Raw genomic sequence first — 12,888 nt, 5'->3', positions numbered from 1 at the left:
TTTCTTTCCTTCCTCACCCTTTCCCTCTGCTTTCCTGGACTCTTTCTCCTGTTCCTTTATAGCACAGGTCCCTCTCCTCCTTCCCTCTCTCTTGAACAGTACCTCTGAGCTCCATTCCCCCTTCTTAAGGAAATAGCCAGGCCTCAGATGGAGCTGTCGTCCTGACAACCTAAAGGCGCATCAGGCTTTCATTGAGGCTGGCTGCTGCTGAAGGGGGCAGTTGTGCAAAGCGAGGGGCCACGCGGAGGGGCGGGAGGAGGGGATGACGTGGAGGGGCTGTCGAAAACCAGCGGGGTGGGAGGGAGGCGCCGAGCAGAGCGCGCGAGGGACTGGGGAGAGAAACGGGAGAGGCAGGAGGGGGAGAGAGACTGGGCTGCTGCTGCTGCTGTGTGGCTGTTTCTTTACACTCGCTGGCAGGCTTGGTGCCGGCTCCCTCGCCTCCCGCCAGCCTGGGAAAGTGGGTTACGGAGCGAAGGAGCTCAGCTCAGACTCTGGGAGAGGAGCATCCAGCCGCCGAGAGACGGAGCAGGAACCCCTTCCCGTGGCTTTCTCTTCATCTTTTCTAGAGGGTTTTATGTTTGTTCTCTCTCTCTCTCTGTCTTGAAATTTTGTTGCTTTGACTTTTCCCCCCTTCTGCCTGGGCTTTATGAGGGCTTTGTTAAGTCTTAGAGGGAAAAGAGACTGAGCGAGGGGAAGAGAGAGGCAAAGTGGAAAGGACCACAAACTGGAAAAGCCCGTTCTGCCTTCGCGGCCGATGCCAGCCCTCTGTTTGTAAAGCCCTCTCCTCCGCGAGCAGCGCGCACACACCCCTCCGGAGCACGCGGCGGACCCACAACTCCGCGTGGCCACCATGGTCGGGAGAGTTCAGCCTGATCGGAAACAGTTGCCGCTGGTCCTACTGAGATTGCTCTGCCTTCTTCCCACAGGACTGCCTGTTCGCAGCGTGGATTTTAACCGAGGCACGGACAACATCACCGTGAGGCAGGGGGACACAGCCATCCTCAGGTAGGGCTTTCGGGCAACTTTTCTGCTGCGCGCATGTGTGTGAGCGTGTGTGTGTGTGTGTGTGTGTGTGTGTGAGTGTGTGTGTGTGTGTGTGTGTGCCTGATCTTCTTGAACTCCAGCTCCCCATGCTGCAGGCTTGTGGGTTCTCGTGTGTGTGTGTGTGTGTGTGTGTGTGTGTGTGTGTGTGTGTGTGTGTATCCCTTTTACTGACTGGTGGATGTAGCAGCCAACAAAATTCAAGGGAATTCTGGTCCCTGTCAAGGACCAGTGTTGCTGGTTAAATGTTGTTTGGTTCTTAGGACCTTGTTTCTCTTGTCAAGGAAGCCTGACTTCACCTATGGCATTAGTGACTTTTGGACAGTATTCTTGCTATTGTAATCACTGTTGCTTTGTACTTTGGAGTTTTATTGGGGTTCATTAATTTGGAAAGAAGGTTTGTTGAATTATGGCTCTCAGAGAGTGGTACACAGTGCTGCATTCTCCTTGCTATTCCAAAGTGTGTGTGTGTATGTGTGTGAGTGTGTGCCTGCATGTCAAGGCTTTCACTCTGCCCTAGCAGTAGTTCTGATAGAAGACTTTCTGCAAGGATCTTCTAATTGACATAGAGGGCAATAAATCAATCTTAGCACTTTGGTTGGTTACTGAGCCTTTTCTGAAATGTAGATAGAAATCAACACAAGAATGAAGAGAAGAAATAAAATGCCAAATTGCTGATATTTAAGAATAGGAGTATTAAGCACAGAGGTTGGGAACGAATTAACCTGGCATAAAATGGATATATCAAATTGATTATTGACTTCAAAGTCTTATTTCTGTGCAGTTCTGCCAAACTTTGAAATATAATTTGAGATTGAAATTTGGAAAGGAAGAGTCCCAAGTCCTTGGGAGTTTGACCCCTATAAGGGACAGTGAGCTCGAAGGACTCAAATGGGACCTGGTCATAATTTTATTTCTAAAAACCTCTAAGCATTTTTTCCTATGTTTTTCTTCTCTTTTCCCCATTGGACCCATAGTACATACCCCTTGTCCTTTTTCCTAGCTTTCCTTGCATTTCTGGCAGATACTAATGACAACAACAACAACAATAATAACAACACCAGAAAGAAATAAAATGCTCTCCTTGGAGATATTTTAAAATCTCATTTCCTCTAACTAAAATCACCCTGTGTCTGTCTGTCTATCTAGCTAATATTGCTTGTTGTGGCAATAAAAAAACAGTATATTATAGAAAATAAACCTCTAATCTGTGTGCAAGAAGCTGATAGTGCATAAACCCTGGGGCATCAGGGAGCAGTTCTCTAGCAAAGGTGCCGACAGCAGCAAAGTTTTCCTTCCTTTTCTCAGAAATAAATTTGGTTGGCTGTCACAGAGTGTCCTGCTTTGGGATCCCTACCCTTGTTAGAGAAGAAAGTGTGTGTTATGTGTGTGGGGGTGTGTTGTGTGTATGTGTTGCTCCAGATTGTAAAAAGTAAAAAAATGCTAAGTGTAAGAAACTCCTTTCTTCATTTCCTGAGCATTGGGTGATTATGAATCCCAAAGATCCTACTATCCAAAGCAGATTTTCCCTTCCAGCTCTCTAGCCTTGTAAACCTGCATGTGTGATTTATCCACATGGAGTAATAAGATTTATAGAGTAATTTATCTGTTTGCAAAGGGATTTGGACATGATGCAGAAAATGTTTTTGCAAACACACAAGCATGCCATTTTAACTGCTAACATTCAAACTCCCTAACATCATTAACCCTTTACTGGCAAAGCACTCTATATAAATTTATACAATGCCTAGAAATTTTTTTTCACTGATTATAAGACTGAATATGAGAACAGTGAATATTCTGAATGTATTTTTTTAATTTAAATGTCCATGAACTTTGTAAGGTATTTCTAATTCAGCATCACCTATATCTTAAGCTACAGTTATTTAAGTTAGATAAGCATGCAAATGTTAATTCAGAAGAATAATGATATTCTTATATTTCCATACAATATATGCATAGAAGTCTATGTCTATGAGAGGCAGTCTGACTGCATACTAATATGTGTTTGATGGCTCAAAAAAGGGAGTTTTTAAAGCATTACACTTTGGTTGACATTACAGTGTAGAAATAAGGGTTGTGAGAAAAGAGGATAAACATAGAACCAGTTATTCCCTGGGATAGACAAACAGAGCATGCAAATGAGTCCATTGCTTTCCCAGACCTCACCTTACATGCCCTCCTTTTTATTTCTTTGCCTTGGACTAAGGTTCATTTTTGGGTGGTGGAATTCTCTATGGAGAGAATTCTCTTTGTTTTCTTAGCTGACCTTCTTCTCAATTTCTTTAACTGAGTCCAGTAAGCTTTGTGGGTCAGTTTCCTGGTGAAGAATGGTGCTCTTGCTTTCTGTTTACAAGTCCAGCCTGGGAAAGGCGTGTTTCTACTTTATTTGTGACATTTTAGTGGGTGCATGAGCTTCCAAGAGAGGAGAGGAAGGAGAACTTGATTCATTGGAAGCCACAGTAGATGTTTGGCACTGAGAAAGTGAAATGGCTTGGAAAGAAAAAAAATCCTCTCTCAGTGAGTCTGTGGCCCTGAATAATATAAAATGGCAACAGGAGACAAGGAAGGTTTGTAATTCTGGTTGTCCAATTACAGGAGTTTGGTTGACTGGACCTAAAAGATTTACTCTCACTTCCTTAAATGTTCTATGAAACAAGTGTTTCTTTGGGGAATTAATGTTCATTTTTGTATAATTATGATCTTTGGTATAACTGTGCATCATGATGGGACAGTGTACATTAGTCTTGGGGTCTTGCTCTATAATTTCTATCTTTCTGGAGAAAAAAAACCAAATTATAAATTATGGTAACAAAACTGGAGGGAAAGGAAGATAGCCTCAGCTGTATATACCTAACCCAATTGTTTCCTAGAGCAAATTCATGATCTTTACGAGAAATTGTATAAAGAGCTAAAGAAAACCACCAAACCAACTTTCATCCCAAGGACAAAGAATCAAAGTGTGATCCATATCTTAGTGGCAGCTGCAGCACCTGGGGCTCCTTCCTAGATGGAATGAACAAGAATCTGCATTTATATTATATGAACATAATATGAATATGCACAGGAAAGTGTGAGACACACTTATCCACAGGAATTTATCCTGAAGTAGCCTCCCTTAGGAGTTCATCAATTACTGGATGAGTTTCTAACACTAGCTGTTCCAATCCTCTACCCTCACACACAGGTACCCCTAGAGTTTCAACTCCTGCATAATCTGGACAGGTTGAGACCATGTTGTTGTCTTGATAGGTCAAAGAAAAGTGGAAATAGGGAGTGACCTAAGCCAACCTTTAAAATTTCATTTTTAATAATCCTACTGACCATATTTTCAATATTAGTAGCATATGTCTGAAAAAAATATAAAATACTTGATCCCAAAGAACCATGCTAGTTGCATAATACATTATATTATCATGTGTTTGTTAATAAGATAACTTTATAAAACTTACATACACATGAATATCTGGACATAAAACATAAATGTGTATATGACTAAATGCAGGTACTTCACACTATTATGATTGTAATTATTCTAAACTTGAGGTAGTGAAATTTTATTTGTTTCGTAGTTCTGACCCTATTTGATATTTGCAGGATATTATAATACTTTTCATGATGATAGCATGTTACCCATTTAAATGTTAATGTACTTAATAAGTATTTGGGATTTCTAAGGAAACTAGTTAATTGAAGGATAGTTAATTATTAGTTTTTAGGAATCCTAGGTCTTTGCTTCCTTGTTTGCTTCTATAGTATGGAAAGAAAGAAGAAACAGCAAAAGAAAATGTGACTATTTGACAGTAAAATGTAAAGATTTTGTGCATATTTCAAGAAAAAGAATGGTTTTTCTTCTATGAGGCATCTGAAACGCCTACATTCATTAATAAAGTGTCAACACTCAAACAAACTTGACACAATATGTGATTTTCTACTACTTATAATTCACTCTTTGAGAACAAACTGTGGGTATGGGTCTACTAGGAGAATTTGTAGCAATTATGAAATTTTCTTTTTCTAAAGCTAAATCACTAAAAATAATCAGAATTAGTTGGTTATCACCGATATTTTTTAAAGATCATCCATTGTCCATAAAATCCTTTATCAAATATGTTTGATAAATAATACAGTATACTATATATCATCTATGAACATGGCATATTATATACATTTTGTTAAAGAATGTTTATGCACCTGTTAATTGCATCATTTATTGTCATTTATGGCACAAGAAACATAGAAGGGAAAAAAGAAAATTGCAAATTATGACCATTTGTGTTTCTGTAAGTATGGGACACATAAGTACGTATACACACAAAATACATAATAAAGGCAGCTTTTCTGTTTTATGTAATTTGATTTGGAGTAACATATGTAGAATTGTGAAGAGAACAATCCAATGTTCCTGACTCACCATTAAGTCAGTTGGTGAGGGCTAATCATTTATGTTTTTCAAAGCTTGACTCTACATAGCAAACTCAGACAAAATAAGATTAATGCCTTTTGCTGTGGTCTCTGAGAGCTCCAAGTACAAATGTCTGTGACTCACCTGCTAGGAGGTTGCCTACGTCTTCTAGTCCTCCTCTCTGTCATCACTTGAGCTTTTTTCAGGCCATTACTTATAGGTTATAGCCATTTACCCTGTTCTTCTCTGAATGTCCTGCCCGTTAGTTTGCAAGGCTTAGAAAATCTGGGCTCTAAATTTGGATGTATTCTCTATGTGAGCAAATCCCTTAAATATTCTGAGCTTCGGTTTCATTTACAAAGTGTTGAAACTATTTTAGTTACTCTACAGGGTTGTTTAAAGCAGCTCACAAGAGGTAAAGTGGAAAAGTGTGTTGAATTGCAAAGTGCTACACAAGCCTAAAGTTTCAGTGGTTTTTCAGCCACATACAGCCAGTTGTTTAGATTTTAGGGAACTCATTTTTAGTCCAGTGTTTCTCAAACTTGAGCGTGTATCTAAATTTTGTGGAGGGCTTGTTAAAACAAATTGCTTGACTTCCACCTCCAGAGTTTTTGAGTCAGTAGGTCTCTGGTATGGTCTGAGATTTTGCATTTCTAACAAGTTCTCAGGTGATGTGGTCCACAGAAAGGCATGTTAAGTGTGACATAGTTGCATGTCAAAAATCCAGAATCTCAGAGTCTATTCCAGATAGACTAAGTCAGAATCTACATTTTAACAAGATTTCCAAGTAATCCATAGGCACATTCAAGTCAGAAAAGCACTGCTTTAGAGAGTTGACCACCAAGCCTGCCCACGACCATCAGCTGGGGAGCTTTTTAAAAATACTAAAGCCACAAATTCTGATGTAATTAGTTTGAGGAAGAGCCTGGGCATAAGTTGTTGTTTTTTGTCTTTTAATGATTTTGATATGTGTACACTGGTGAGAACTACTGCTTTACTGGATAAAGAATCTCTTTTACAAATCATTTTCAGGGCAGCATTAAATAGATATGCAGCAAAAAATTAGTCATGTTGTATGGTTTGAGAAATATGTCAACAACCAAAGATGCACAAACTCAAATGTGGGAGAGGAATGATAATCGCCATAGGTCCATTTCTTTACTACACAGTTTCCTTACAATATCATGGAAAATGGGGCAACTTTATTTTAATATGGACCCAATTTATATAATAACTATTGAAATAGCATTAAAGCTTCAGTTTTTTTAAAGCTTATTGTTCTGTGTTCTCTCTCTCATCTAGGTTAGTCAAAGCACAAAACAGTTCTAGATTGTTTTAGTTTTTATTGTTTTTAATGCTATCTCTAAGGGAGAAAAGAGACAATATTCAGATAAGGAAAATGTCTTCAGTATTAACTTATTCAAATAGGCTTAATCCTGGACACTTATGTTTATATATATATATGATTTATAAAATGATGACATTTGTTTTTAAACTTCATCCCAACATTACATAATGATCAGTCTTTAGTTGAAACATATAGATAAGTCTTTGTGTCATAGGTAAAGACTTTCCATGAAGAATATAGTAAGTTCATGCTCAATAAGGGTCAGAAGACCAATATTTAAGTAGCATGAAATATCCTAATCTGTTAAATGAGAATAACTGACAACTACTACATGGATTATTTTTATGATAAAATGAGATATATTTATCAAAGTGTTTTATAAATATAAAATGGTATAAGCTCCTAAAAAGAGTATTGTCATTATATTTACAACAGGATATAACTTTTAGAAAATTTTTAAAAAGTAATAAAATGAGATTTTTATTTTTATTTCTATGTTCAATACTGGTCTATTGCTCTTAGATGTTTTTATTATTTTATTTCAACTCCTTTGAAGTTACAAATGTCTCAGAATATAGCTGCATTTCTTATCAGGAGTGCAGGGCAAGTGGACACTTTTTTTTATAGTCACCTGTAATCAAAATTTAATCTCAAGTTAACCCTCACAAAATAAAGCCCTTTACTTCAGATTTTGTTAATTACTGTAAGAAAAACTTATAGAAATTTAGAGTGGGAAAAGCTTTGGCGATTAGGCAGTCCACCATGTCATTTTCAAGTGATATAACTGAGAAAAAATAAATTTAGTTGGTTGTCCAAAAAATTTGAATGACCAACTGAGAACTAGAACACATGTTTTGTAATTCTCATTTCACTGTACCACTGAAACTATCTTCCTGGTCTTCATTGTATCTGATGACATACCATTTTTTATTATACCCAAAATTATGCCCCAAAATGTCTCACCTTCTCTTCTCTTTCTTCCTCTACTCTCCTCCCCTCTTTTCTCCTCCCCCCTCCTTTTCCCTTCTCTTTTTTCTCTCATCGATGCAAATCAAATCTGCATTATTTGTGGAGGGTCATACAGCCAGCAGTGGGCAAGATGGATTTTTTCAGGAAATGTCTCAAGTCTACTCTCTGTCTAAATCAAGTGGGTTTTCCTTCCTCCACTTGCAGCTTCCAGCTTATCATATTCCCAAAGCACTTCTTGTATTATATTTGGCAGAACCTGTGCGGGGATCCCTTGGCCCACTAACCATATATCCCTTTTAAAAGATTCCTTTCCTCTCGCTTCTGGTCTTCTGTCTTCTACTTAGTCTTCCTATCTAAATTTGAGCCCTTTCTCCCAGTTGCTTCAGCTCAGTTTCTAAACCCACTGCCTTCTTATTGTTCCTTATGACCCTCTCCCCGGTTAAGTCTCCTACTACCTATCCCTCCTAGAGGGACCCTGATGGTTGCAGTAGGATCGTGGTCTGAGTCTCTGCTTTCAGTTGGGCATGCTGTCCTTTCAACAGCCTCAAAGGGTACCTACTGTAGTCATTGTAGATTTGTTTATTAAAATCTTCCGAGGAAGGTAGAACTACCCCCCCACCCCGCCCCCAGTTTATACAAAATTTATATTGGGCTAACAATGGGGCTGATCGTGGTAAACTGGAAGGAACTAGGCATAGATCTAGCTCTGGCTCCTGCGTGGTAAATGCATGGTGCAAAAGGCAGATGCCTGGGGGCTTCTGGTGTGGCATGCAAAACAAAGTATCCTGAAGCTTTCTTAGCAGGTGAGAGATGGAGCTGGGGAGGTTCAACATGGTTTACCAAGAGGGAACATGACATGTCAGCAATCCTCAGTGATCCCACAGGGAGGCAGGCAGGGGTCACACAGGTAGGTCTGTCTGCTGGTAGTGAAGACTCAGTCACGAGGCCGAGGGTTCAGAGAAGGAACAGAGTCCTTGGAACAAGGACTGACCTGAACAGTCAGAGGCCTCAGGAATGAAGGACTTCAGGCCCATTACTAAGACAGGTGACTTTAATCAAGGACTAAAAGAGGGACCCAGAGCCTAGAACCGAAGCTATATAGCAGGGGTCCTCAAACTTTTTAAACAGAGGGCCAGTTCACTGTCCCTCAGACCATTGGAGAGCGCACACTGTGGGCCTGGGACGAGTCGGCTGCTAAAGCAGGACAGGCAGCCATGGCCAAAACACCCAGTGGGCTGGATAAATGTCCTAGGCTGGCAGCATGTGGCCTTGGGCTGTAGTTTGAGGATTCCTGCTATATAGCAAAGCTAAAATAACCCAGGTGTGACTTGAAGTTGAGCCTCAGAGCAGTGAGCTCCCTCATTTTAAGCCTGTTACTGTATAAGTTCAGGATCATAAAATCTAGCCTAGCTCTCTAAAGGAAAGATGAAGACAAAGGTCTGAAATGAAGTAAGAACTGTACTACTTGCTTCTTGCCTTGGCTAAATTTACTAGACTACATTGTCAATTTGCTTAGAATTTCCAGACTCCATGTAGTTGGCATAACCAAGGACCTGAGCTCACCTGACTTTACCAGGCCTGTTATTTCCAAGATCAGTCTAAAAATGTCTCCTGATCCTTTAAAGGATCTTCTTCCATGGAGTAAAGGCAAAGCTCCTAAGCTTGAATAATTCTCTATGATCTGGTACCACACTGCCTTTACCAATTCAGAATCACTTGTAGTCACTGCTCTTGAGCATGTGAGTTTGTGTATAAACTCAGTACTGTTCTTACCTTTGTTCACAACACTTCTTCTGCTTGGAAGCTACACCTCCTCCTAGCTCGCCTGCCATACTTCTGTGCTAGGTTAGGTTACCTCCTTGCTCCTTCTTCAAGGCTCAAGGCTCAATTCAGGTACTACCTCATTCAGGAAATCTTCCCTAATGCTTCCAAGCTGATCAAAATATCCTATTTATATTGCTGATAGCCTCTATGCAACTTTGAGCTTAGAATATACTACATTTATATATATATATATATAAATTCCCTTTACTTGTGCCTTGCCTCAAAAGCAGGAATTTCATCTACTTTACCTTTTCATCCCAGAATTTAGCTTAGTACCTATAGGTGATCAAAATAAGTATTTGCCTACTAAATTGAACAGGGAAGTATGGCGATTCTCTAAATCAAGCAGACTAGAAGTTGATTTATAGAAGAGGAAACAAATTAGAAGGAGACAGGACCGAAGAAAGATATTTTGATCATGAAGTCAACCACCGCTAGAATAATCGTGGATGTGTAGTTAAAGAAGGTATAGTAGTAAAATAACAGATAGATTATTCTCTGATTATTGGTGGGATATATAAAAGGGTTTGGTTAGAATACCTTCAACACTTCCCATTGCAGCTACTCTTTTCAAGCATAGTTTTCTAGAAAATGAGAAGGAAAACTTGACTTATCTGGGGGAGATCCCAAAGCTTTAGAGTTAGAGTCACAGAGACCTAGACAAAGGGTGCTCCTTTCCCTGATAGAATAGCAGCTTCCTACACAACCAGAGGTCACTCAGTGGCCCTAAAATGAGATGTCTGTGAAGAGTTCAGCATCCTAGATAGCTCTAAAAGAAGAATTTTACCTTCTAGGTGCCGCTAAAATGCTCTTTCTCTAGTGGGGACTGAACTTTCAGGGATTAGGTTGGAGATTTTGAAGTTACATAAGTATCAGAATTGCGTGTAACAGGTATATTCACCACCATCTGTTTTACTTTCTTGTGAAATAAGGCAAGGTGCATGTCACTCACATTCATTTGACTAACAGTCATTACTCATACTGCATAATGATGCCTAGCTGGGTTTTGCAGTTATCTCTCCTGGAGATTAAAATTTGAATTACAGTGGACTTTGTAATAATCTCAGATTCCCTTCTGTATATCTTACCATAATGCACAAGGGTATTATTTATATGAGGTCAGAGGAAAAGACTATAACTTTGAGGAAAAATGCAACCAAGCTTCCCATACAATAATGTATTATATTTATTCTACTGTAATTTTCTAAATTGAATCTCTATATATTGTCTGAAGTTAATGTTATTCTTTCTGAAGCTGTGCTTTAGTCATTCTATTATTTGCCACATCACCCTACTAAAGACGAAAAATAAAAAATGAAAGTGATACATCCAACACTAAGTCATATATAACAAATATCTACATGTGAAGACATTGGGAAACATAATTGGTTTCTTGACTTCTAATTTTTGTCTGCCTTCAGTCATACCTCACTCTAGCATATGTATATCAGGGCTGTTTATTTTATGAGGTTTGAGCCACTTATGGCTGCCAATTTATGGCTGGTCTTTGTCTTGAGATAATCAAAGTCTGTGGTCACTTTATGCATGCTCGTGATATAATTATATGAGCATATCTCAAGATCAGCATTTTATATTGCTGAATCATTAACTTAGGAGATAAAAAGATTTTTCTTTGGCTTCTTTTGACCTCTGTCCTTCTATCTTTTGTGGCTCTAATATTAAGGATGGATCATTACCACAACAATAAACTGCCTAAAGTCTACAGGATATTACCATACTAGATAAACCTCTGGATTGGTTATCAAGGGATTTAGGTCTTAGTTTTGCAAAAATCATTAACTGTGTAAAGTTGAGAGTTAGCTTCTATTGTTCCAATTCCTGCTTATCCAATTCCTTTTTGTCTCTTAAGCAAAGATGGTGGTCTGGTGGAGTGGCTTTATGTTTTAAGATAGCTGAATTTATCAGGAGAATTGCAAGATGTTATAAGTAGAATGATCATGTGCTCAAATTAAAAAAAATAATAAGCTCCTGAATTATCTTATAAATTTCATAGTATAAAAAACTTTAAAAAACATTTTTGTATTAATGCTTTAACCTTTGAATAAATATATAACAGAACTCAAAGTCTAGGCTTTCCACAAATGAGTATGTATTTTTATAGAATCTGTTATGAGTTGTAAACAATTTGTGTCATGAATATAATTATTCTATATTGTGTGGATGTGTTTGAACACAAGATCTTACTTTTATTTTTACTTTACTTCTGCATATGTTTATAATTGTATGTAAAAAGTAAAAACATAAAGGTGCTTTTTATATGTACATATAATTTATATACAGAAACTATGAATGTGAATATTACTGTGAACTTGGATCACAGCATACGTTAATAAGAACCTAATTAATTTGATGCATCAATTATGGGTAAGTTTATTGCAGAAAACCGAATTTTTAGGGTGTCAAGGATGTGAACAAATACAATATATAAGAAGCAGCACATAATGGTTGCCTTAATTTGTTTTGATTAATATGTTTTATTTTTAATTAATCATTATGCAAGGTGCTAAAACTATTTTGTAATAGAAGTCAACGTTTCTTATTTCTATTAGATATTGGCTATTACATACTTTCAAAGAGTAAAATAAAATCTTATATAATTATTTTCTATTTGTTATTATAAGACAAATTAATGTTGCCTTCATTAAAGAAGAAATGACTGTATTTTTATTTTATTTTATTTTATTTTTTTATGGGGGTACAGATTTTAAGGTTTCAATAAATGCCCATTTCCCCCCCTCCCCCCACAAGTCTGAGTCTCCATCATGACCATCCCCCAAATGGTGCACATCTCACTCAGAAATGACTGTATTTTTAAATGTAATTTCATTCTTTGTATTTATGTCTCAAGTCCAGACTAAATTTCTATTGTCTTTCATTCTAAGTCACCGAGAGGTCTAGTAATCTGTTAACGAGCATGCTTGTTGAAGATGATAGACTATCCACTGAAAAAGAATAAGAATTTTAATTAAATTTCAATTTGTTTAGCAAGTAAAATTATCAAAATTAAGCTATTATATCCTTTTCAATTTTAAAGGTCTAAGGCATGTGAAGAAGTGATTAGAATAATATTAAACAAGTTCGGCTGTAAGACCCATATACATTACAGCCAGGGCACTAAAATAACTTGAAAGCATAGTTATGAAAGCACTATTGCTAACATTTGAAAACCTGCAGAAAACAGAACAGTTTCACAATAATGGTAGCATATAATATTATCCTAATTATAAATCACAGGAGAAAATAATATTAAATCACCACCCCCTGCCTACACAAAGCCTAT

At 37.9% G+C, this 12,888-nt stretch overlaps 1 protein-coding gene across 2 annotated transcripts in view; it reads left to right on the top strand.

The window, feature by feature from the left end:
• The first annotated feature begins 317 nt into the window (after positions 1 to 317).
• LSAMP (limbic system associated membrane protein) overlaps positions 318 to 12,888 on the top strand; it is a 605,854-nt gene continuing 593,283 nt past the window's right edge. The window contains exon 1 of one of the 2 annotated variants that reach the window (XM_020288073.2): positions 318 to 1,005. In XM_020288073.2, coding sequence (XP_020143662.1) covers positions 851 to 1,005 — 155 coding nt within the window. In that variant the 5' untranslated portion in view covers positions 318 to 850. The remainder of the gene's footprint in view (positions 1,006 to 12,888) is intronic. The other variant, XM_020288085.2, reaches the window with a different exon arrangement.

Source organism: Microcebus murinus, chromosome 1 (genome assembly GCF_040939455.1).
Source record: "Microcebus murinus isolate Inina chromosome 1, M.murinus_Inina_mat1.0, whole genome shotgun sequence".
NCBI classification, from domain to species: Eukaryota; Metazoa; Chordata; class Mammalia; order Primates; family Cheirogaleidae; genus Microcebus; species Microcebus murinus.
The sequence above is the reverse complement of the archived record's forward strand: the minus strand, read 5'-3'. Positions and strand labels throughout refer to the sequence as shown.